The sequence below is a fragment of the Coccinella septempunctata genome, chromosome 5, assembly GCF_907165205.1.
Source record: "Coccinella septempunctata chromosome 5, icCocSept1.1, whole genome shotgun sequence".
Lineage (NCBI taxonomy): Eukaryota > Metazoa > Arthropoda > Insecta > Coleoptera > Coccinellidae > Coccinella > Coccinella septempunctata.
Window position 1 is genome coordinate 9,909,498 of NC_058193.1, and position 25,571 is coordinate 9,935,068.

At 37.0% G+C, this 25,571-nt stretch overlaps 3 protein-coding genes across 5 annotated transcripts in view; all 3 read left to right on the forward strand.

Annotated features, from left to right (window-relative positions):
• The window catches only part of LOC123314401 (ATP-binding cassette sub-family F member 3), a 154,975-nt gene extending 151,831 nt beyond the window's left edge, over nt 1–3,144 (forward strand). For all 3 annotated transcript variants that reach the window (XM_044899684.1, XM_044899685.1, XM_044899686.1), the window contains 2 exons: nt 2,651–2,871; nt 2,931–3,144. In XM_044899684.1, the coding sequence (XP_044755619.1) occupies nt 2,651–2,871; nt 2,931–3,080 (371 nt within the window). In that variant the 3' untranslated portion in view covers nt 3,081–3,144. The remainder of the gene's footprint in view (nt 1–2,650; nt 2,872–2,930) is intronic.
• Nucleotides 3,145–4,559: 1,415 nt separating this feature from the next.
• LOC123314404 lies at nt 4,560–6,106 on the forward strand. Its single transcript, XM_044899688.1, has 2 exons — nt 4,560–5,722; nt 6,069–6,106. Exons 1-2 carry the CDS (start codon nt 4,636–4,638, stop codon nt 6,074–6,076), a joined length of 1,095 nt encoding a protein of 364 aa, XP_044755623.1. The 5' UTR covers nt 4,560–4,635; the 3' UTR covers nt 6,077–6,106.
• A 10,945-nt stretch (nt 6,107–17,051) lies between these two features.
• Nucleotides 17,052–20,495, forward strand: LOC123313982. Its single transcript, XM_044899092.1, has one exon. The coding sequence runs from the start codon at nt 17,052–17,054 to the stop codon at nt 20,493–20,495; it is 3,444 nt and encodes a 1,147-aa protein (XP_044755027.1).
• Nucleotides 20,496–25,571: the final 5,076 nt, after the last annotated feature.

Below are 25,571 nucleotides of genomic sequence, written 5' to 3' on the forward strand. Positions count from 1 at the left end.
TTTATTGCGTGGTTATGTCGCGTTGTTGGAAAAGCCTGATTCCCATATATGCGAGCTTTATCATTCTCAACAACTGCTCTGGTTTTGGGAGGTTCTCTCAGATGGAAGTAAGGAATTCGCATTGTGTCTCTATATACTCTGATAAAGAATGAAAGCTGCAAGCAGACAGAATGTGCATAAGAGTTTTCGTCGATCACGCCAAGTCCTGCAAAATGTTGAGGTGACCACCTGCATTATATCCTTCTTATACCATCAAGGATTCTAGTATCTAGTATCACTCCATCTTGATAAACAAATCCTCCTGTTTCCGCCTTCAGAAAAGCAGAGGATGATTTTTGCAGCAAGTCATGGTCATTCAATCTCCTTCATCTTTTCTGAATTGACCACTCAAAAATACTCCGATGTAACCAGAAACCGTTACTTTGAGGTTTATACATACTGACCACACTAATTAGAATATTGCTCAAATACAGATACAGGGTTACACCCTGTATCTCGCCTATGCGTCGAAAACGGGGTATATGTCATAAGGCAAAAGTGATTCTCCCGGTTTCATTTACCCACCATATATGTTTGTCCAGTTTATGATGAAACACCCTGTATATATAATGTATCTTCTAGACATAAGGCACTAGAGCCTGCCTTGGAGTACTGAAGATTTATCTGAAGGCACGTAAGACACCTGCTCGTTATGGGGTTGGTCTTTCCTTGGGCTGTTTGGGTAGAGCCGCAGATTTTTTCCCACGCCTTTGCGGAATAACCCTCCTCCTAGAGCTGGTGGTCGACTTCGGCGTACTTGAAGCTCCTGCATTTACAGTGCCTATCAGCTTTTTCGCCTTTTAGTCCTTCATTTTGGTTTTCAAGCAGTTTGAGTATTTTCGCTCTGAACAGATCAAGGCTATTTGGGAGAGCCGATCAGGATCTCCGAGTGAGGCAGTTCAGGCTCTTCGGCGATCCTCAGATCAGCTCCCTCCCAAGGTTTTAGGTTTGACTGAATGTTCCTTAGCCACTCAACCTGTGGCGTCATCAGAGCATGTCAGACGAAGCCAACCTGGACTCATATGCAACTGCTGGAATGTAGGCTTTATGGTGTCCTCTTTTCTCATTGCGATGATTGTCTGCAGAATTGCTTCCTCGATATCCTTCAGTTTATCCACTTCTAGGAGCACCGCTGGATATTTTTTATCCATGATGCCAACTTCAGACCAGCAGCAATCTGGCTATATGTGGACCCATGTTGTGCAAAAGCTTTCGAGGCTCCTGAGGATTGTGAGGTTTTCGTTGCCTCATGTTTCTGATCTGTGCCTTCGGGCGTGTCCTCCGTCCGGATTATTTTGGTCGCCTGGCTTGTTCTCGGCCTCGGACCAATTGGTTTAGAGGATTTTCTCCTGGCTTCTTCCGGCGCCATCCCCTCAATTATGAGGAACTGAGGAACTTCATCCTCTTCCTAGCGGCCCAGAGAGTCTAGGTCCCTTGACCTCCAACTTCTTGAGCCTCTTAAAGACTTTCTCATCGCTGCTCTTTAGCACCATTTCTTCAGCCATGGAGCTAGGACTTGCGCCCTGTTCCCCAGTCTGGTTGAGGCTTTCTTCTTCCTCTTTGTTTGGCACATTAGGGCTGGTGCCAGGCCCTTCTACTTCTTCCTCTTTTACTATTTGGTCCATAGTTGGTCCACGAGCAGCTAAGGAAGTATAGTCACCATTGGCAGAGCCCCGCATGCCCCTGAAAGGCTTGTTGAAACCGGGGGTCGCCTGGTATCCGGAGTTCGCATATTAGGGACTAGGTCTTCCAACTAGCCATGCAGACATCGGCATATGCTCTTTCACCTTGTCTTGGAGAGAGTGTATATTGTGTCTTTTTTACACTCGGTTCAGGCGGTCAAGTCAAAACCCCCGCCACGCATCCTCTGCCCGCGAGACATGACCACAGACAACAGAGTCTACATGACGGTATAACAGGACATGAGGGAGTCTGACCCTTGCATGCCTTGCATCGTTTACCCACGTGCAATACCTTCGGCCATGATACTACAGCCAGGAGGTGGGGGTCAGTCTTAGTTTTCATCGCTCAACTTGGACTCTATCGACATGGGAGACCCTACCGCACAGTGTTCCGTCGACTACGCTCGAAGAATCATCACAGCTACTTAAGCCCTCTCACCAGTGTTCGTGAGAGTATTAGTATTTTCATAGTTTTCTGAAAGCTCTGGCAACAAGCTCAATTTGGGTTGCAAACGGTAATTCGAAGTTCAAAGTTATTCCCAGATCTCTAATTTCCTCCAAAAGAAAATAAATAATGGATGATTTATAGAGATGTAGATAGATAGATGTAGATAAACTACAGTTCCTCTACACTGGTGTAAATTCAATCAGCCAACGATTACTTAAATCGAGTGTAGAAAAGTGCTACACTTTTTATGCAAACGAAAGGACCTATTATAAAAACAGAGCAATAATTTCAAGAGATCCTTATTCATATTTGATGTTCTGTGATCCAGTTCAGCACTAGCTTTGCCAAAAGAACACGCTAGTAGTATATCGTTTGACACCTGATTTGATCATAATGTGATAATTACTATGGGGTCATATTCGCCAAAGGCGGTTAATTACCCATTCATGTCTGCTGCCTTTAAAACTATTATTATTTTTAGGTAAACCTAGTGAGGAGTATAGAAGACAGCTTGGTAGTTTTGGAATATCTGGCGATCTAGCTCTTCAAACTGTTGCAAGTTTATCAGGAGGTCAAAAATCGAGAGTTGCTTTTGCTAGAATGTGCATGGAGCGCCCTAATTTTCTTGTTCTTGATGAACCCACTAATCATTTAGACATAGAAACAATCGAAGCACTTGGAAAAGCTATAAATAAATTTACCGTGAGTTTTTGTTAATAAATATTCTGGAATGCTGATTATGAATGACAATGTATTTTTAGGGTGGCGTTATATTAGTTTCCCACGATGAAAGACTAATACGCATGGTATGTAAAGAATTGTGGATTTGTGCCAGTGGTTCTGTTAAAAGTATAGAAGGAGGATTTGATGAATATAGGAAGATTGTCGAACAAGAACTTGAGAGGTCCTAAAATTAACATAAAATATAGATAATAAAATGGAGTGTATGATAACAATAAACAGGACTAAAAATTGGTTGTTAATTTGTGTGAAAAATGTATAAACAGTACAACCTCTTTAATCCGGATAATTAAATGCAATTTATTTATTTATTTAGCGTATGACTAACATTTATTTAGTTCTTGAAAAAAATATCACAAATACAAATTAACACAATATACAGGGTATTTCCAAATTAGACGTGAACCTTGGAGGAGGTGTTAGTATCACTCATTTGCTGTCGTTTGAGCCATATTTATTGATAACCAAAAATCAACAGTTTTCGAGATATTTGAGTTCTTGTGTTTTTCAAAAAATTCCTCACCTTACTACATTTTTCGTCAATTTTTTCTACGTTGACCAAGTTTGATTATAATTTTGGATTATTTTCATCAGACAAAGATATGATACGTACGAAAAGAGTTAAAAAAGGTTGTAAATAGCCCAATGTCAAAACTGTCGAAATTTATAGCGGATATTCTGAAATCAACATACAGTACAAATAATAACTACTACATAAAAGATACATTCGATTTCTTAACTCAAATTAATGGCTTCCAACTACCTAATAATCATAAGATAGCATCACTTGATGTGGTAAACCTATTTGGGAGTTTAGAGAAGAATAACATAATGAGAAGTCTGGAAAAAACGTGGGATATAATTAAAAATCATACTGATATCGATACAAAGACTTTTCTGGAGATTTCACCCTGTTTATTCTCGAAAACCACTATTGCACATTTCGTGGGCAATTCTACCAACAAATATTTGGCTGTGCCATGGGGTCAGAACTAAGTCCAATCCTCTCAATATATGTTATGGATGAGTTACTGGATGAATGCATAAAAAAATTGAATTTTAAAGTACCATTCATTAGAACCATCGAGATAGAATAATAGAGAGAAGTCATCATTCGACTAAAATGGTATCAGATCCGCCATATTGGTACGAGATTCTGACATTCATGAATTTTCTGTCAGTTTTGCGTTTTTTAAAGTTCAATTCTGGTCACATTAACAAAATTGCGTTCATGTTTCCGATTCATATTGGACAATAAAATGATGTCATGTGCTCTACGCAGTTGTTCCAGCAGAGACGAGGTAGATAAAAAGAAAATCACAGGAATAACATTTTGTTGAAGTAAGAACTGCTGGCCAAAGTTGATTTGGGATCAGTCCACTTCTATAAAGCAACCTGCTGACAACTAATATTATGTTCGGCCTAATGCGCAAGCGCAACTAAGTTAGGTCCACGTGCTATTAATGGTGCAGAAGCCAGTTCTGTTGGGAATGCGAATAGATAAACGCTACTCTCACTATTAATAGTTTCAAGCGACCATCGGCCATTTTGTGTAATTCACCAGTGTGTTAAATAGATCTTTAAATAAACTCTGTTAAAACCGTTTCATCAGTTGTAAGAGTATCCACCCTCACATGGTAGCAGCGCTTGTGTGTATGTGCGTGCGTATTAATTAAGAAACAGAAGACTAGAAGACCACGTCAAAACCACATCAAAACAAAAAGCATGTTCAATCAAGAAGAGATGGACCAATCCGATGTAAACGAAAGGGCAACGATGGGAGTACCAGAAAACATTTTTGCGATGCTCACGAACACCAATTTCGTGAAGATGTTGGCAGAGCAAATAAATAACTCGAATCCTCCGGCAACGTCAACTGGAAGCACAATAACGGAACCATCTGTGGAGAAGGTCAGTATACCCTCCTTCATAATACCTCAATTTGAGAACAGCGACAAGCTGAGGGGTCATTCCAATTTCCGTTCATGGAAACAAAGAGTCGAGCGTGACATTAGGGCCCTGGGAAGATCCCAATTTTTACTTCACAATATGGGTGGACCAGAGTGTAGCATGAGCTTAGAAGAGAAAAACATGTACAACGCTCAAGTCCTACAATACTTGGAAGCATCTTTGCAGCACGCTCCCAGAGCTGTAATAGAAAACGAAGAATCGGCAGCTGAAGCCTTCCAAAAACTTATTCAAATGTTTGGCAAGAATGACGTTCAAAAAATGGTGGAAGTATTGGACAATTTTGGAAAAATAACATTTTATCCGAAGATGAACCCGGTGAACTTCGTCTCACAATTTGAAAAAGGAGTTCAAGAATTCAAGGAACTGGGCTTTCCGTTGGACCCGAAGATCATCGTGGGATATTTTCTCCATAAAATCAAGGATGCTAATGGTTTCTTGGCGTTTTTCACCACAATGGCTACACTACCAGAGGAAACGAGGACCTATGAATTCGTAAAGAATGCCTTTCTGGAGGTGGCGAATAGCCAATATTTCAAGGAAGCAGAAAACAAGAATAGGTCTGATCGAACAAACAGGGATGGTTCAAAGAAAGAGAAATATCCAGCTAAGAGGTCTCCTTATTTTAAAGAGAAAAGGGCAGAAAAGAATCCTTACACACTGGATCAGTTGGAGAAAATCAAGAAAATGGCACCAGCTGAAAAGCGTGATGCAAGTTGCAGAAAATGTGGTTTGATGTTCCACAAGTCAAACACATATGTTAACACAGAAAGATTCTGCTTTTACTGCCATAAGAAGGGACACGAAAAGAAGGACTGTAGGAAACTGAAAGATCAAAAATCTAGTAAGTCATTGTTCGATTTGAATAATTTCAGTATATATGCAACATTTCTAGTTGATTCTGGTGCATCTCACCATGTAGTGAATGTACAGAATATTTTGTTGAACTATCAGGCTTATAAAGAGCCGATATCTGTTGTTTTGACATCGGAAACTGAAAGCACTATGTCAATGGGTCAGGGAACTCTTCCATTACTAGTACAGTTTGGAAAAAGTTCGCACATTGTACATCTAGCTAATATTTAGTATGTCCCCGAAGTAAGGGATAATATTCTCAGTGTCCGTGCATTTAATATTCAGTTTGGGACAAGTCTTGTGCTAAATGCTAATAATGGATTTATTTTATCTAGAAAATTAAGAAGAAAGATCTTCCTGCTCTTTGTATCGGATGGCGTTTATCGAATCTCAGCAAGAGTCAATCCTGGTGATACAAGTAGTATCAACAAAATTAATGTAAATAAAGAAGAAAGTATAAATAAACAGTTAAGTTCGAAAGATAATTCTAGTTTTAAAATGAGACTCTCAGTTATCAAACCCAATAAGAAAGTCAATAATAGTAGAAGAGAAACACGAAAATTACGTAAAAGATTTACTCGTAATCAGTTAAAAATGTTGGCTCAGGAAGGTAGTATGTGACATCGTAGAATGGGTCATATATCATCTTCCTACTTAGGAAAATTACCTAATGTTGTTCAAGGAGTTAAAGAACTCACATATAATCTCAGTACTGGTAATCGTACAATTTGTTCTAAAGCAAAAATGACCAGAAAAACATGTGCAAAAGAAAGAGATCGAGCCACTAGAGCTTGTGAAATTCTTCATTCAGATCTATTAACTGTCAATCCGCCAACACAGTACACTAAGAAAAAGTATATTTTAATTGTTCTAGATGATTATTCAAGATATGCACAAATTTTCCTGATGAAACAAAAGTCTGAAACTTTCAAGTTTTTGAAGTCTGCTTTGAACTATCTTCAGTCATTATTTCCTAGTCCTGGTCAATTCAGAAAATTACGTTGTGATAATGGAACAGAGTTTATCAGTGAATCTTGTCAACAAGTTCTCGATCAGTTTGGTATACAAATTCAGTTAGCAGAACCTTATCAACATGAGCATAATGGAACTGCTGAAAGGTTCAATAGAACACTCCAAGAAAGGGCTAGAGCCTTGTTATTTGAATCAGGCTTTCCAAATACTTTCTGGGGTTTTGCATTTTCGACTGCTTGCTATCTATACAATCGTACGCCTCATTCATCATTAGACTTTTTGACTCCATATGAAAAACTCTATGGAAAACAAGCCGATCTGCAAAATATAAGAATTTTCGGTTCACAGGCAGAAGTTAGAAATGAAAATGTTCCAAAAGGTAAAAAGTTGAATGCAAGATCTAGCACAATGTATTTAATAGGATATACCGATACTGGCTATTTGTTGTATGATCCTTAAACCTGTAAGACTATACATCTTGTAATGTTCTAATAAATGAAGAGTTGACCTACAAGTCATATGAATCAAAGTTATCAGTCCCAAGTGATGAATTAACAGTTTCGTCTGAATCTGTTGAGTCCAGTGGGAACGTTTCTGTTACGCCCTCTGTAGGCAATTCTGTTGCGTCCATTACGGACATATCTGTTGTGCCACCTACTGGCAATTCTGTTGTATCAGTTGCAAACAATCCTGTTGAAATGAAATCAGTTGAACAAAACTCTGATTCTGTAAGAACTACAAGTCCAGTACAGAGTAGCTCCAACAATTCTGTTGATAAAACAAGTGCTACAAATATGTTAGAAAATGTTTCAGTTAGCTCTCAGATAAATAATGAGATAGAATATGAAGAAATATCCCAGCTAGATGATTTTGATGGCAATGAAACCAGTGGACTTAATATGCCGCAAATTTCAGTTAATGCCACAATTTTGAATCCATTTGGTTTCGTATATGATACAAAAATCTATCAGACAAGTAAAACACCTCAAACATATCTGGAAGCAATGACATGTTCAGAAAGTAGTAAATGGATTACTGCCATTCAGTCCGAATTTGAAGCTATAAACCAACATGAAGTTTGGGAAATTGTGGAAAGAAAACAAGGTATGAAAAGTATTCCGTTGAAATGGGTATGTACAGTTAAGGACAATGGTGTGTGTAAGGCTCGTTTAGTTGTTGTAGGATGCAAAGATACTGAAAAGTATACTCCTGAGGAAACTGCATCTCCTACACCAGCTCTATCAGTTGTTAAATTATTATTTGCTTTGTCAGTTTCTAGGAATTGGCATATTGAACAGTTGGATGTCAAAACAGCATTTCTTCATGGTGAAATTGATCGACCAAAATATGTAAGTGTTCCTGAAGGAATCAATCTTGATAAATCAAAGGTAATATTGAAGTTACGAAAAGCTCTTTATGGATTATCTATAGCACCGAAATGTTGGTTTATGACACTTGATAATTTTCTGAAGGATTCTGGTTTTGAATCAAATTTACGAGAATCATGTTTATATAAGAAAAAGGAAGATAGTAATATCATTTTGATTTTGGTATATGTTGATGATCTATTAATTACAGGCAGTTGTAGAAACCTTATTCAGGAAAATGTGAATATGTTGAAGTCACGTTTTAACGTTAAAGAATTTGGCTTTCCTACAAAATTTCTTGGTTTGGAAATCACTAGATCAGAAAATCAGTTGTTTCTTCATCAAACACAGTTTGTAAATGAAATGTTGAAAGAATTTCGAATGGAAAACTCAAATTCAGTTGACACTACTTTAGTTCCTCAAGGAAATCATAAAGTTCCGGAAGTAACGAATGAAGCAGGTTTTCCGTATAAGAAAGCTATAGGTCCCCTGCTGTATTTAAGCATGTTCACAAGACCTGATATATCCTTTGCCGTAGGTTATTTGGCTAGATTCCAAGCTAATCCACAGCAGTATCATTGGACATTAGTTAAAAGGGTTTTCAGATATTTGAAAGGTACAAGTCAGTTAGGTCTAAAATTCACAGTAGGATCTCCAATTTTGTCATGTTATTGTGATGCAGATTTTTCAGGTGATAAGTGTGGTCAAAAGTCGACCACAGGCTTTGTGATTTTTGCATTTGGTAATCCTGTTGTATGGTGCTCAAAACTTCAATCAACAATAGCACAAAGTTCAGCAGAAGCGGAATTTATTGCACTTACTCATGCTACTAATGAAATTCTATTTTTAGCACAATTATTAGAAGAGACTGTGGGTCTCAGAGCATTTCCAGTTAATATATATGAAGACAATGAAGCAGCAAGACGTAACTGTCTGGCTAGCACAAGTAAAAGCCGCTTGAAGTATGTGGAACGTAAATATTTATTGATTCGTCAACACGTAAGAGATAAGAAAATTAATATTGTGAAGATCAATACCAATGATCAGATTGCTGACATTCTAACAAAACCATTGAATGCAGCAAAGCTCACTAAGTTTCGTGATCACCTTGTATTCTATGAGGTTCTATTTGCATGAAAATATCCAATCCAAGCAAAAGATGATAACCAAGTAATAAGTCATAATGATTCAATATTATAGGAAGAAAATGAGAATAGTCAACGACAAACTCAAAACATGCTCTGTTTGATCAAACATTTCATAAGTAATATTAATCTTTTTTTTCTTTTCAGTCATTATGTATACCTTATCTGAGTAGTGTTATAAATGATCTTCGATCTCAAACATACTCTGATAATGAATTCTGTTGTTTATCTTAGTATCTTGAAAGGATCTTTGATCCCTTAGGTACTTTGGTAATATGTCTGTTGAGTGTTTTATCTGTATATTGTGGAAAGGTTCTTCGTTCCTGGAAACATAATCTGATAATACTCAAAAATTTGTTGTTTATTTGTTCGAGTTATATTGGAAGGGTCTTCGGTCCCTGGAGATATACTTTGATGAATATACATGTTGAAGTGTTCATTTGAGTCATGTAGGAAGGGTCTCCGGTCCCTGGATACATACCCTTACGAATACTAGTGTCTTGATTTGGAAGGGTCTCCGGTCCCTGGAAATGATAGATGCGAAATCCAAAATTCTGACCACATATGTGTGTAATGAATTAATCATGTTAGTCCGATATGATGGAACATACTATGTATGTGATCAGTCATGTCATTTATATGTTGATGTGATATGTATGCATTATGGCATATGTATCTGTTGATCAGTTTCAGTTGATATGATGGTATAATATCATTTGTGGAAAGGGTCTCCGGTCCCTGGACACAATGTATTGATACCATACCAAATATTAAGGACAGTTGGTTCGCTATAAGGAACCCTATTCCATTGGCTCACAGCAACAGCTCTGTACGGTTCCACTGACAATCCTGTTGTAGGTTTAAGGCTTGATTTATATAAATTCAAATAAAATACTATCTACTGTTGTATACTTTATATATATTCTATATTTCTTAGTTTATCGAAGTCAGTTAAATGGAACTTTCAGTTTTCTGTTGATTAGATGTCAGGTCCTCAGTTTGGGAGGGGGTGTCGAAGTAAGAACTGCTGGCCAAAGTTGATTTGGGACCAATCCACTTCTATAAAGCAACCTGCTGACAACTAATATTATGTTCGGCCTAATGCGCAAGCGCAACTAAGTTAGGTACACGTGCTATTAATGGTGCAGAAGCCAGTTCTGTTGGGAATGCGAATGCGAATGGATTCAGCTTACCGGAATAATATTATTAAGCACAATAAGCATGTGGATAAGAACAGGTATGTTTTAAAAAGAATTATAAATTGCATCAAATTTTGCGGAAAACTGGTTTTGAAATTTCATATTTTTATTATTATTCTAAAAGTAGCCCCTAAGTGAACTGGATCACGAGCCTCCACTGGTTAATCCATTGATTAAGACACAACCAAGGGTTTGGTTGGATTGGTTTAAATAAAAACGAATAATGTTATAATTACGTGGTTCTTTGAATCAAACATTTCTTACAAGAAAATCGATTTCCTGATAAAACTGTCGACTTTAATAAATGGGTATTTTTAATTTAGACACGTATAAGATTTGTAATATGTTTTTTGTAAACAAGAATTTGAATTAAAACATATTGACATTGACACTGTTGGGGTTGACAAATCCAATATGTCAGAATACAGTAATCTGTGGAGAATATGACATATATTTTCGTATGCAGTGCCCCATAGCGATTGATTGCAGAACTAAAACCGTATTTGGGCTGGGGGTAAGGAAGTGTCAAGCCCCTGGTTTGAAGCGGCTTTTCAAAGCAAGCGCAGTTATGTCGTGAATCAATGTGTCAGGATTGCGGCAGTTTTTATTCAAGAGAAAGTTGGTCATCTGAAGATATTCAAATGCTCTATTTTTCCTTTGGATTCTCTAGATTTGGATACTGAAAGAATTAAATTGGGTGTTCACAAAATGTATATTTGTTCCATGCTGTAAGCAATCATTTCAAAAGCAGAACTCAATTATGATTACATTCAACGTGAAAATACATGAATAATTATTGTCTTCATATACAGGTTGAGTCATATCGAAATATTCATATTCTTGGGTTATACAGGCTGTTCCGCAATGGTTAATTAAATATTTTCAGACAAGTAATCAAAATGTATGCTGACATTTTTCACGTTGAGTTTCTCGATATTCTTGATAAATTTTTTGAAATTTACGAAGAAAAAAATGAAAGGAACAATAAATAAACGAAGTCCGAAAATCCCAATATATTCCTTTCATTCTAATCATAATGGACGATAACTCAAGAACATTTACGAAGAAATATCTAAATTCGACCATTTTCGTAAGAATTTTTTGGGCCTTTGTTTTGCAAATATCGAAAACTGGAATACATTATTAGGTGAAGAGTGTTTTAAGATTGTATCTAATGTATCCTTAATGAACATCGGATAGGTAATTGGAAAAATTGCATAAAGGAATACTTTAGGCTTCTTTACAGGTTTTCTGCAAATTGGTCGATTTCGAAAATTGATTCAAAACACTTTCATTAGTTCGGAACGACTGAGAAGGGTTCGAAAATAAGCTCGTTCATCGAGCTCGGTATAAGATTGTAGAAACTATCTTTTCATTCCTTATCGATGATATCTAACGTTCGTCGTCCAATGTGTTAGTACGCATTATTATCCACTGAATTGTGAGTTTATCCCGTTTTTTAGCGAATTTCTGTTGTTGATTTTTGCATCGATTCGCAACTGTGGTGTCGAGGATTTTGGTGATAACTTCACATCCTGAACGTCATTACCTAAAAGGTCTAAGGAACGAAAATTCGTTAGATTCCGTTGACATTGGTGGGGTAGCCTAGTGAAAACATTCATCATCTGTAACTCTGATAAGAACTAAAAACTGTTCGCAGAGTTTGCGAGGACAATTTCCTTGCCAATAATAAATTCATGCAATGTGGTTTCTGCGAATCAAAATTACACCTAAAATGTGCCCGTGTAAAGGATGCTTGCTCAAGGCTATAACCGATTCGAGCAATATTTATTTTCTTTGTGATGTATGCGTGGAATGGATGAAGTCGAAGTGTTAAAAATTGAGCGAAGCCCCCCTCCGACCTCTCTCTAGTCGACGCTACTGACCAGCTCCGGTGGCCACGTATGGTACCCCGATTCGGCGGTGCGCTGGTTGAACGACGCAGCGGCTCCACTTTCCTTGTTTTTCAGAAGTGAAAAACCTACACATTTACATTTTCTAAAAGATTCTCTTTGTTAGCTTCGTTGAATTGACTTCGCGCTGCTATCATTTTGATTTGTATCACCTCGTTATAAGTTCACCTCTTTTAGTTGTTCTCAATTTTCAAGTCTTCTCGCACAATCCTGGTGCTAAATTGTTCTTCTCATAAGGTAAAGTACACTCAGACTACTCAAAATTATTAATTACACCATTTTCATGATAATTTCATTCTCATGAAATTAGTCCACGTGCAAGAGATTTCAGAATCTTGAAATAGATTCATAATCCTTGCTAGCACCGCTCAACTGAAATGTCCACTCAAGACAAATCGAATCATTGCCTTCTCAGAAATATATATTATATTTTATTATATTTCATAATTTATATAGATTTTCAGACTTCTCTAGATCTTCTCACATGAAAATTTGAAAATGGGTATGTAGCACCAGGATTGAAACTTCTCAAGTCCATCTCAATAAAATTGATTGCTGATTCATTGTCTGCTCATAATATTCCTTTTTATTAGAATCAGTTTAATCATTTTTAAGACAACTCTTATGATCACCTCTATGTACATATGACTAATTACTGTTGTTGAGTTTCAGATGAATGAATCCTCATATTCTCCAGGGTGGACCCTGGAGATGTAGCTGTTTTCCTCACAACTGGATGTGAACACCTCAACTTCAGTTAAACGATCATTGATATTGCTCGATACACCTCGACCTAGGCTCCACCCTGGAAAGTCTGCTCGAGTACTCGTGTCTACTCATTTGGAATGGTCTACTCTTTATAATATGTACTCTCATTGATTCTTTTCTATATTCATTCATCGGACTCAACATACATGTTAGTTTTCTCAGCCTTCAGCACATCTCAAAAATCTACGATTAGGGATTTAACTCAGTACTCTCTTGACTTCTCTTAATTTATCAATTGTTTCTTCTGTTTTTCTGATGAACGTTCTAATCGTCTCTGTAAATGTTGAATTCAATGATAAATTTTTGCACTCTTCAAAATCATCTCAATGTATATGAATTATACTATTTTCTTCTCAGATTAATTATGATTGTCCTTTTCATTTAATTAATTATTATTGAGCTTCTCATTTAATTAGAATTTATTGCCCTTTTCATATTATTTTCAATATTCTAGTGCTTCTCAAATTCATTAATTCTGTGCTTCTCATTTAACTTGTGCGACTCTTGTTCTGCTCATACTTACATTGTACTTATTGATCAATCCAGTCTGACATCAAGTGACTTCTCATTTGAACTGCTCTGGACCATCTCTTGTTTTTAGTTGAATAATGTCTCTCTGAGTTTATAGATGTGGTTAATATTTGTTGCTTTTACTGTATTAGCTTCATGCAGGTGACATATTCATTTTATGATTGTGAACGATACTCAATAAATGTTTTTGTGACATCTCCAACTCAATTATCTTTTCATACAGTCCACTTCTCTTTAATTACAAAATCATAACACCCTCGATTTTGAACACGAAGAGAATCAGATGGAAGGTGGTAAGGATACATCTGGCACGGCTGATGTGGCCTCGGTACAGGATATTATTGAAAAACAAACATGCTGTATCGCTGAAGATCTGGAGATACTAAGTTCAGCGATCTGAAAAAGGAAGTGGCCGTTTTGAAGGACAGTAACATGAGTTAATCCGCTTGTTGTCCTCTGGGCCTCGAGATTACGTTAAAAATGATCAAGCAGACACAAGTGGAAGGAAGAAACAAAATGATACATCTAAGACCAAAGATACGGTTGACTATCAAACCCTAGAGAACCAGTCCAAAAAAGATCTTGATGAACCCCGTATCCAAGTCATCGAGAAGGAGGAGACTGGACGTTCCCAAGTTGAATACGAGACAACCACAAGCGAGGGAAATCAATCGAACTGAAATTTCTAGAGGTTGTGGAGAGCCCAATCATTTAGTAAAAGTTGTATCTAGGGGCAGGAACTGGATCTGGGTGGGAGGGCTTGCTTCAAGCACATCAGCTGAAAACGTTGCGTCATATGCTAGGGAAAGATGGCCCGAAAAGGACCTGCTGTGTTTTGACTTGAAGTCGAAGCATTCGAAAAAATCCTTCAAGCTCGGGAGTAGTGACCTGGAGTTGGGAGAACTTCTGAAGCCAGAAGCCTGGCCCGAGGGAGTAATAATCCGTAGATTTCGCAGTGATCAGTGGGACAATTAGGGTGATAAATGTAAGTGCCAAACAATCAGTGAGATCGATGCTGGAGAAACCTTCTAACGAATTATCCTTTTATTTTCAAAATGTGAGAGGTTTAAAGACAAAATTAAAAGAGATTTCTCACTCTCTTTCAACTTCCGACTATGATATTATCTGTCTGACGGAGACTTGGCTAACGCCAGATTTCAATATTTCAGAGCTAGGATTCAAAAACTTAAATGTGTTTCGGAAATATAGAGACTCAAAGACTAGTAGTAAATTAATAGGAGGGGGGTATTGATAGCAATCAGACCTGCTCTCAGTTCTCGGGTGTTAAGTCCGAATAATGTAGATATTGAGAATATATGTGTATTAATTAGCTTTAGTTCTAAACAAATATTACTGTCTTGTGTTTATATTCCTCCAAAAAGTGAATTAGCAAGCTATGAAAAATATTGTGAAGACATAGAATTGTTGGCCGATGGGTTGCCTAAGGCAGATTTTATATGTATGGGGGACTTTAATGCTCCGGGTGAATGTTGGTATGATAATGACAATGAAGTCCTGGCTTACTCGATGAGTAAAATTCAGACTTTGTTGTCTAATACATTTGCGATGTTAAATATGACTCAATTGAACACAATAAGGAATGCAAATAATGCTATACTCGACCTAATCTTCTCCTCATTAGAGAATTTGAATGTATTAATTTCATTAGATGAGCTTGTCAAGTGTGATTCACATCATCCAGCCATTTATTTTTGCGTTAATATCGGAGCTAATACGATAGATCGAAAATCAGAAGTCACTTATTTTGACTACAAAATGGCAGATTTCAGAACTATTATAAACATCCTGGAAAGCCTTAGTTGGAATTCTATCATAGGTAATGATGTTGGTACGGGAGTGGTCAATTTTTATGAAGTAATAAAAAATATCGTGGAAAAACATATTCCAAAAAAGTTTTCAGTGCGGCACTGCTATCCTTGTTGGTTTTCTGCTGAATTAAAACAAATGATATCTACTAAAAAAGCCTCTCACAGAGAATACAAACAGTCCCAAACAACTGAAAACTATTTAAAATTCGCTGACTTGAAAAGGAGATGTAAGTTGGAATTGGAAGGATGCCATAAAGCTTACATAGGGTCGATCGAGGAATCCTTACGTGAAAATCCCAAGTATTTCTGGAAATATGTCAACGATTTGAGAACATCGGAGGATTTACCTGATAATGCATTTGAAATCAGAAACATTTGACGAACCTGCCGGAATTGCGGAATTATTTAGAAAAAGATTCGCAGTTGTGTTTCGAAAAACTAACCACAAAAAGTGGACATTTGCTACGACCACTCAGTGGATATTTCAAATTGTGTATTTTCTGTTGAAGAGGTTCTCAGAAAGCTCATGCTGCCGGAGAAAAACAATGCTGGTCACGATGAAATTTCTGCCCTTTTTTTGAGACACTGTAGCGATAGCTTAGCTGAGCCACTATGTAAAATATTCAATTTATCATTGAGTACCGGAACCTATCCTGAATGCTGGAAGACAAGCTATATAACCCTTATTTTCAAGAACGGAGATAGATGCGATATAGAAAACTACAGGCCAATATGTAAATCATCCTATATCCCAAAGACCCTGGATGCCTTGCTGGCGAAAAACTCACACCTCTATTCAAGCATATTCTAATTGAAGAACAACACGGTTTTAGCCAAAAGATCTGTTACTACCAACCTTATATCATATGATGACCACATAATAAGATCCGTTAAAAATAGAACCCAAACAGATGCTATATATACAGACTTTTCAAAGGCCTGTGATAGGGTGGCGCATTGGTTACTCATCCTTAAGCTTAGAAGGTTGGGTGTGGAATCACCACTAATAGATCTCGGATCGAATCCAGGGAGGAAAACTAAGAGTCAAGATTTCCAATGTACTGTCCGGAGAACTGCAGGTTGAATCGCCGCAGGGTTCTCCATTATCATGTTTACTCTTTCTATACTTTATCAACGACATAAAAAAGGTTATAAAATTTTGCCTTTTTCTCCTATTATAGTGTTCTGAAAGAAGGAATATTTGAAGAATACCAATATTTATCATATCAATTATATCATAATAGTAAGGCCATAGAACTACCTTTCAGGTAGATTCACCTTTACAGGCTGATTCGCCTTTCGTCCGATTCAGTAATGATTCTTATATTCTTATATTGATTATTATCTTACTAGTTGGGGAGTCGACGATTGTTGGAATTGAGAATCCCCCTACTTTGTTTTTCGAATATATGTTGATCGTCGAGTTGTTAGGATGTGTAATGTTTTTTTGAGTAGAACTTGTCATAGTTGTCAAATACATATATTGAAATAAAAGTTGTTAATATAAGAAGTAGATTTGGCCCTCAATTCGAAAAGGTACACCCATATCTGATAGCTAGGGAACTATAGACTGAGGAAACATCAGTTCCAACATATGGCGACCGTGACAGGACCCTCTATTACAGGTATGGAAAAAACCAAGAAAGCCTTAGCTCTACAAAGAACAGCTTTTATAAGGATCTATGATAAGTTGAAAGAAGATTTCTCCAAAGAAAAATGCGATATCCTAGAAATACAGAGTAGCATCAAAGTCTTGGATGAAATAATGCTTCAAGTATCTGAACTGAATCAACTCATGATTGATATAATGTTGGATGCAGGAGAAGAAGAAGCGAATATGAATGCAGAAGTGGAATTGATGAATACGATGAGTTCTCAATATCACAAGATAAAATGTAGTTTCGATAAGTTAATATGTCAAAGCAGTGTCTCCAAGAAATCAGAATCCAGAAGCAAATTGAAGATTCCCAAACTTCAATTCAGACAGTTTGGTGGTGAAACGAAAGATTGGCTTGGATTTTGGAATCAATTCAGCAGAATTGATGAAGATTCTGATATAGAAGAGGAGGATAAACTACAATATTTAGTTCAAGCTACCACACCAGGCTCTCGAGCTAGACAAATTGTGGAAAGTTACCCTGCTTCTAAAGGTAACTATGTTAAAGCAGTGGATAGTTTGAAACAAAGATTTGGAAGAGAAGATTTGTTAATAGAAGTTTATGTCCGAGAACTTCTCAAGCTAGTTTTGATGAATCTGAATACCAAAAATAAACTATCAACATTTTTTGACAAAATTGAATCACAATTGAGAGCATTAGAAAGTGTGGGTGTAAAATCAGATACCTGCGCTGCGATGCTATACCCTTTGGTTGAATCATGCCTAGGAGAAGATTTGATACGAGCATGGCATAGAACTCAGTTCTATTCATCAGAGTGCAGTTTGAAGAAGCGTCTTGATGCTCTCATGAATTTTCTGAGAGAAGAAGTGATGAACGAAGACAGAATTCATCTCGCGGTGTCCAGTTTCAAAGACAGACGAAAGCCTGAAGATAGGAGCATACGTACTAGTTCTAATGTACCCACTGCTTCTGAATTGTACAACAAAGGAGTTCCACGATGTGTGTTTTGCAAAAATTCACATTCAACTGATCAATGTAAGGAAGTGTTGAAACTCAGTTTTGCAGAAAGGAAACAGAAATTGTCAGAAAATGCTTGTTGCCACCTATGCACCAAATTTGGTCATATAGCTCGAAGATGCCGCTCTCGAGAAAAATGCCACAGATGTCAAGGTAGACATTGTGTTATTATGTGTCCCAAAAACGATGTCGAGTCATCATCGAGTTCTAATGATAGGAATTTGAAAAAGCCAAACTTAAAAATTGATGAACACAGTCTGTCCAACCACACTTTTCCCGAAATTTTTTTGCAAACCATAGTAGTAGAACTGAGGGGGGACAAAGAATGTCGCCGAGTAAGACTCTTGATCGATACTGGATTCCACAAGTCATATATTACAAGAAAAATTGCCGAAGAGATGGGGTACCCTCCAGTTCGAGAAGAACAGCTAGTACATTCACTTTTTGGAGGAACACAAACTGAATCTGTGAGTCATAGATGCTTCAGAATTTCTCTTCAAAGTCTTACTGAAGACTACTGTTGCAACTTCGAAGTTTTGGATCAACCATTGATTTGCAACCACATAAGCTCAGTGAAAAAGGGACCTTGGCTGGATGAACTGAAACAAATGGGAGTAGAAATTACTGATACTACAGATGGGCCAATTGATGTTTTGGTTGGTGCCGACATAGCCGGAAAACTTTTTTCCGGACGTAAACAAGATTTGGATTGTGGACTTGTAGCGGTTCATACATTACTAGGTTGGACACTCATGGGAAAACTGAAATCAGAATACTCATCTAAGACATCCCTTCTTGTAACTTCAATGTTTTCGAAAAATGTGTCCATATGTGACTTATGGAACCTAGATGTCCTTGGTATTCAAGCTCCTGAAAATTCTGAATCACAACGGGAACAAGAAAAACTTGTTATGGAACATTTTCTAACAACAGTTAAACGAAGAGATGACAGGCGATATGAAGTGTGTATGCCTTGGATTGAAGGTCATCCCCCTTTATCATCCAACTTCGATTTATCCTATAAAAGACTCCTCCACACTGTGAAAAAGTTGAAAAAGGATAATTTCTATAACGTCTACGATAGCGTCTTCGACAATTGGTTAGCTGAAGGAGTTATAGAATGTTCGTCAGAAAATGAACCTCTTGAAACATCATCTCAGTCTGGTCATTTTTTACCTCATCATCCAGTATATAAGCCCAGTAGTACCACAACACCTGTACGTCCAGTTTTTGATGCTTCGTCAGGAGCAAAGAATCAACCATCTTTGAATCAGTGCCTTGAGAAAGGAATCAACCTCATTGAATTAATTCCATCTATGATTCTACGTTTCCGCTTGGATAAGATAGGAATCACAGCTGATATAAGAAAGGCATTTCTTCAGATTGGATTACAAGAAAACGATAGAAACTTTCTGAAGTTTCTTTGGTATGATAAAAACGGAAAAATAAAAATTTATAGACATGCCCGTGTCGTATTTGGAGTAACTTGCAGTCCTTTTCTATTGGGAGCAGTCCTCGAATTTCATCTACAGGAAACTCTAAGAGAATCAATTCATGAAGAAAACTCCTATAGTCCCGAAGTTATTTCGAAATTATTGAAGTCATTTTACGTTGACAATATTCTTATAAGTGTACAAAACGAAGAAGCTCTCAACCAATTTATTGAACAGTCAACTAAAATTCTGGCTGATGGAAAGTTCGAGTTGAGAGGGTGGGAGCATTCTTTGCCAGAAAATGTCGAAGTCGAAGCAAAAAGTAACATCCTTGGACTCATCTGGAATCGTAAATTGGACACCTTAGAACTTTCTCTAGAATGGTTTGATAAAATGGATGTAGGACTGATAACTAAACGAACTATATTATCTGCAGCACACAAACTGTTTGATCCAATTGGTTTCTCATGTCCAGTGACACTGATCCCAAAAATTTTGCTCCAAAGGACTTGGTCTACGAAATTGGGATGGGATTTGGAAGTTGATGAAGTAGTTCAAGAATTATTCCTGAAGTGGTTACAAGAACTACCCTATTTGACATCCGTTAAGATTCCTCGGTGGATATCTTTAGATTCCACTATATTGACCACTCAATCTGTACATGTTTTCTGTGATGCAAGTGCAGATGCCTATGCAGCTTGTATTTTTCTCATAACAGAAACTGGTGATGGTCAAGTGGTTTTGAGATTAATCGAAGGAAAATCTAGAGTAGCACCTATTAAAAAATTAACCATACCACGTCTCGAACTTTTGGCTGCAACAATTGGAGTGAGAATATTTCGAAATTTCCAGACAAACTATGAAATCAACCTTCAAGCATTTTTTTGGTCAGACTCCTCAACTGTTTTATCTGGGATCAAAAAAAAGAAAATTGGAAACCATTCATCTGGAACCGTGTTGAAGAAATAAAACGTTTTTCTAAACCTATAGACTGGTACCATGTTCCTGGTGATATGAATCCTGCAGATCTTCCATCACGAGGATGTTCTGCTAAATCACTAGCTGATGGAAGATGGTGGGAGGGTCCAAAATGGTTGTGTGATCCAATTTCCCAATGGCCTAGTCAGAATTTTGATAGTAATGAAGAGGAAATAAACTGCGAAAGAAGAAAAACTGTTGTTTCCTCGTTGTCGGTGTCTAAAGATTTTATATGGTACTACAAGTACTTTTCGAAGTTCAGCAAAATCGTCAAGATGGTTGCATGGATCAAACGATTTGTCAATAATAGCAGAAAGAAAAATACTGAAGACTCAAAATTTCTGACTGTCGATGAACTGGAAGTATCAAGAAAACTAGTAAATCGTTTCATACAAGAAGAAAGTTTTGAGTCTGTAGAAGATCCCAAATTATCATCATTATGTCCCTTTACTGATAACCAAGGACTGATCAGATTGCGAACAAAAATTTCAGATAGAACCGATGCAGAGGATTTTCGTATGCCATTTGTATTGCCCACAAACCATGAAGTTGTGAAACGTTTGATTTTCGAAGAACATATAAAGAATAATCATGTTGGAGTACAAGGATTGATGAGTATTCTTAGAGCGAATTATTGGATTCTTAAAAGTAGACGCACTATTAGATCCGTTATCAGTAGTTGCATCTCTTGTAAGCGATTTAGATGCAAACTTCTCAAATGTCCTGCCATAAGTTTACCAGAAAAGAAAAGCGAGAATCATACCAAAGGTGAAGAGGAACAGTTATCGAAAAGATCGTTAACTAGAGATCCGGTAGTTAGAACGAGATCAGGAAGACCTGTAAAAGTTCGTGAAAGATTTGGACATTGATTGTCATTACTTCGATGTATGAATGACACAAGGTGGGAGTGTGTTGGAATTGAGAATCCCCCTACTTTGTTTTTCGAATATATGTTGATCGTCGAGTTGTTAGGATGTGTAATGTTTTTTTGAGTAGAACTTGTCATAGTTGTCAAATACATATATTGAAATAAAAGTTGTTAATATAAGAAGTAGATTTGGCCCTCAATTCGAAAAGGTACACCCATATCTGATAGCTAGGGAACTATAGACTGAGGAAACATCAGTTCCAACAACGATGCTAAGTCGGGATTTACTCCAGCGTCGTGAAGACCTACTGGATTTTGAAAAATATTTGGTAGAAAGAAAAAGGGTTCTATGAGGCATGAACTTTTAGCGGTGGGAAGAGCGTCTGCAGGTTTTCAAAGATGTAAAAGAAAATTGTCAGGTGGACATATACTCGAGCGTGTCTCTGATAATAAATTGATGTTAATTTGACAGTCTGCGTGCTGGGGCTAGCGGTACGGAAGAGTTGAAAATGGTAAAAAAATAAAATTTCGAGCTTGTCAAATTTTTGTGAAATATGTTAATTGGACCCAAAGGTAGCTACTTTTCAAGAGGCTGACAATTTCGAAGGTCATAGTGGTCCTTTGAAAATGCAAAAAAAAATTGTTACTTGTATATACGTACTCGATCGTGTCAGATTTTCATACAGATAATTAATCTCGGTGTTGCAGACATGTTGACCCATTAATCTGACAATAATTGGGAATTCCAAACAAGCTATACGCGCCCTGGTGTTAATTTTTGTAAATGAAAAGTTAATGCACTTTTGTTTGTTTAAATCGTGAAAAGGAGAATATTTTGGTGTTTCAATATGACTTTTCATGAAAAATATTAAAATATTCCTTAATCTGTTGAAAATATCTTCATCTACCTCGTAATAACGGGAAAAGCTTAGTGAAGTTTCCACAATTTGTATCCTTTGAGCAAAATTTCGATTTCGACTTTCTTGTGAAGATGTCAGTTTTGACTATTCTCCACGATGAAATGTGACATTTAGTCAATTTTTAAAGACATTTGTATCTCATCCTTGTAGCATGGTTAAGTTTTTGTACATTTCAAATCAGTAACGAAGAATAGAAGGTGAATTAACTGGGATATATAACATCAATATGAAAGGATTTACACTATCAAGGGGGGCTTTCTTAATCTGACAGATTGAAGATGATAACAAGGCATTTTTTCAAATATCTCCCTTCCTGTACCTCTGGTCGTTTCTGTATTCATTGTGAAAGTTGTAGATAATAAAATGCTATGCAACTTATTTCTGAATCAATTTTACATACTCTTAACTGTTTTCGAGTTAGAAGGCGATAAGGGCGAGGACAGAATTTTCAGAAAATGTTATGCGCTACATTTTTCATAATGAATGCGAAAACAATTTGAAGCCCCGGAGAGGGGATAATTAAAAAAACTGATTTCTGTGATCTTTATGGCTAATTTTTATCGCTTCGGCATGCTGAAACTATCAGATGATATTTTTTTCGTTATTGTTGAATAATTAGCTTCAAAATAAGAAAAAAGCCACCGCGCCCAGGAATGAACATGTGACTTTTTTTAAAAATTTGTTTTTTTTTTAATTGTCAGATTAATAGAATATATACTTTTCAACATGTAATTAACCACACTTATATTAATCTGACAGTTCTGACACGCTCAAGTATGTACAATGATCGTTTTTTTTTTACTATTCTGACAGGCTGTCCTAGGCAATTCTTCCTATATTCAGGTCTACTTTTTGGTAGAGATACTCTAGAGGGTACAACGTATATTCCCTTTTATTGATCTGACACGCCCGAGTAAATCCCGAATTTCCCTTTTGGGTTCCTCAACTATATCAAACGAATCAAGAAAGGAGACAATTTATGTAACTTCAAAGAGTAGTTGCCATAAGAGTGCTGACAGATACAGGTCGAGTTAGTCCTGCCAGTTATTATTGTGAATATATTATAATAGTTTGATTTAGACCATCATTGTTCCTGTTTTCTTCATTATTTACGAATTCACACCTATTTCATAACACTGATTCGAAATATATTCTCCAAAATTCAATTTTAAAATTATCCAGCAATTTTTTGCGAACCATTTGGCGTCCCTTTGTGAGTAGCGCCCGGGGCATGATGCCCCCCCTGATCCCCCCCCTCGCTACGCCACTGTATAGTCTATACCTTGTTTGTTCAACAATTTATAACTTCGTCTATAGACGAAGACAAATATCATTCCATAATAGATATTCTATTGAAACTATATTGCATACTATACTATACTATACTATAATGAGTTTATTTGAGGAAATAAGTACATTTTTCACCTCCATAAGGTGTGCAAACATCGTATAAACATTATTGGTAGCAAATAAACTGAAATTCCGCTAAAGGCGAACCTTGAAAGCGGGATCACACCACAAATGACAAAAATCTTAATGCACAAATGGGACTAATGGAAAGTACAAAATATCACAACAAAAAATGCAACTCAATCGAAACACAATACAACTCAGGGTGTGAAAAAATACAATATAAATACAATATAGTATAAATATATATAAAACACAATAAAATTTTAACAGCAATGAGAGCAACGGAGAAATACCACATCAATAGTAGTAAGAATTGTTGACATCAACACATCGGTGCACCCAAAGTCTAGGTTTTCCAGTCAACCATCTCCTCATCCTTGTCCTGAACAGTGTAACCGAGTTGTATCTCCTAAATTCCTGGGGAATCTGCGAATAGAATCTTGGCGCTAGGTATGTATGACACCGCTGTATAATAGATTTTTCTGGTCGGGGAGTAATCGCAGTGTTACTTTTATGTCTAGTGTCATATCTGTGCTCCATATAGACTAGCTCGGATCTGTATTTATGTTGTCTACAAGTTGTCACGAGGTAGAATAACTGTCTGATGTCAAGTATCTCCGCTTCTGAGTAAAGTTGGTTGCTGGGATATCTACGGGGTTTTTTGTAGATGATTTTGAGGATACATTTCTGAGTCCTCTCCAATTTACTCACATACACTTTCACTGCGGAACCCCACGCTATAATTCCATATCTCAGATGGCTTTCCACCAAAGCGCAGTATAATATTTTCAGCTGTTCCAAGGTAAGTACCTGAGTCAAATATTTGATCTTATACATAATACTTCGTAGCTTTTTAGTTACATAATTTATTTGTTCACTCCATCTGAGGTGACTGTCAAGGTACACCCCAAGGTACCTGATTTCAGACTTCATTGTGATCTCTATTGGGGATTCATTACAAATTATTTTCATAGCCTGGAACTGTGGTAAATATGGCGCATATGATGTAAACGGCATGAAGTATGTCTTTTCATAATTTATAGCCAACAGACGGCTATCAAACCATTCAATCACCCTCAGAAAATCAATCTCTGCTTTATGTTTCAGAGTTTTCCAATCCTTGGCACTGTAAATCAGGGTAATATCGTCTGCAAACCCCAATATGTCTCCATCAATTTCGATTTTAAAGACCTCATTGATGTAGAGATCGAACAAAAGGGGACCTAACACAGTTCCCTGTGGAATACCACACTCAATAAACGCACTATCGCTTTTTTTATTTCCAATCTGTACTTGTTGACTCCTCTTTTCCAAATAACTATGTAGCAGTTCACCCGAAGTTCCTCTAAACCCTACACTCTCCAAGACCAAAAGCAACAACTCATGGCTGACTGTGTCGAACGCCTTTATTAAATCCACAAATATGCACAAAGTGGGGCTTTTTTCGTCGATTTTTTTACTAAGTATGGCTGTCAAATGTGCTATAGTGTCCTCGGTAGATTTACCCTGCCTGAAGCCACTCTGTTTGTCAGACATTATTCCTTTCCTACATAAATAGCTATCCATGCGCACTTTTAGTAGTTTTTCAAAGATCTTTGACAAACTTGACATTAGAGATATAGGTCTGTAGTTATCAACGTTCAGTTTGTCCCCTTTTTTATAAATAGGTTTTACAATGGCATGCTTAAAGGCGTTGGGCACCTTTCCAGTTCTGAAGGACAAATTCATCAAATATGTTAGAGGTGCAGCTATTTCCCGTTTTACAATCTTAAGTGTTTCAGTTTTCAAACCATCAGCTCCTGGTGCCACTTTATTTTTCATTTGGTCTATTATCTCTATTATCTCATTCTCCTGAACCTCAGCCAA

What these genes read in the sequence shown, in the direction of transcription:
- LOC123314404 (XM_044899688.1), top strand. Translation starts at nt 4,636, where the DNA reads ATGTTCAATCAAGAAGAGATGGACCAATCCGATGTAAACGAAAGGGCA.
- LOC123313982 (XM_044899092.1), top strand. Translation starts at nt 17,052, where the DNA reads ATGGCGACCGTGACAGGACCCTCTATTACAGGTATGGAAAAAACCAAG.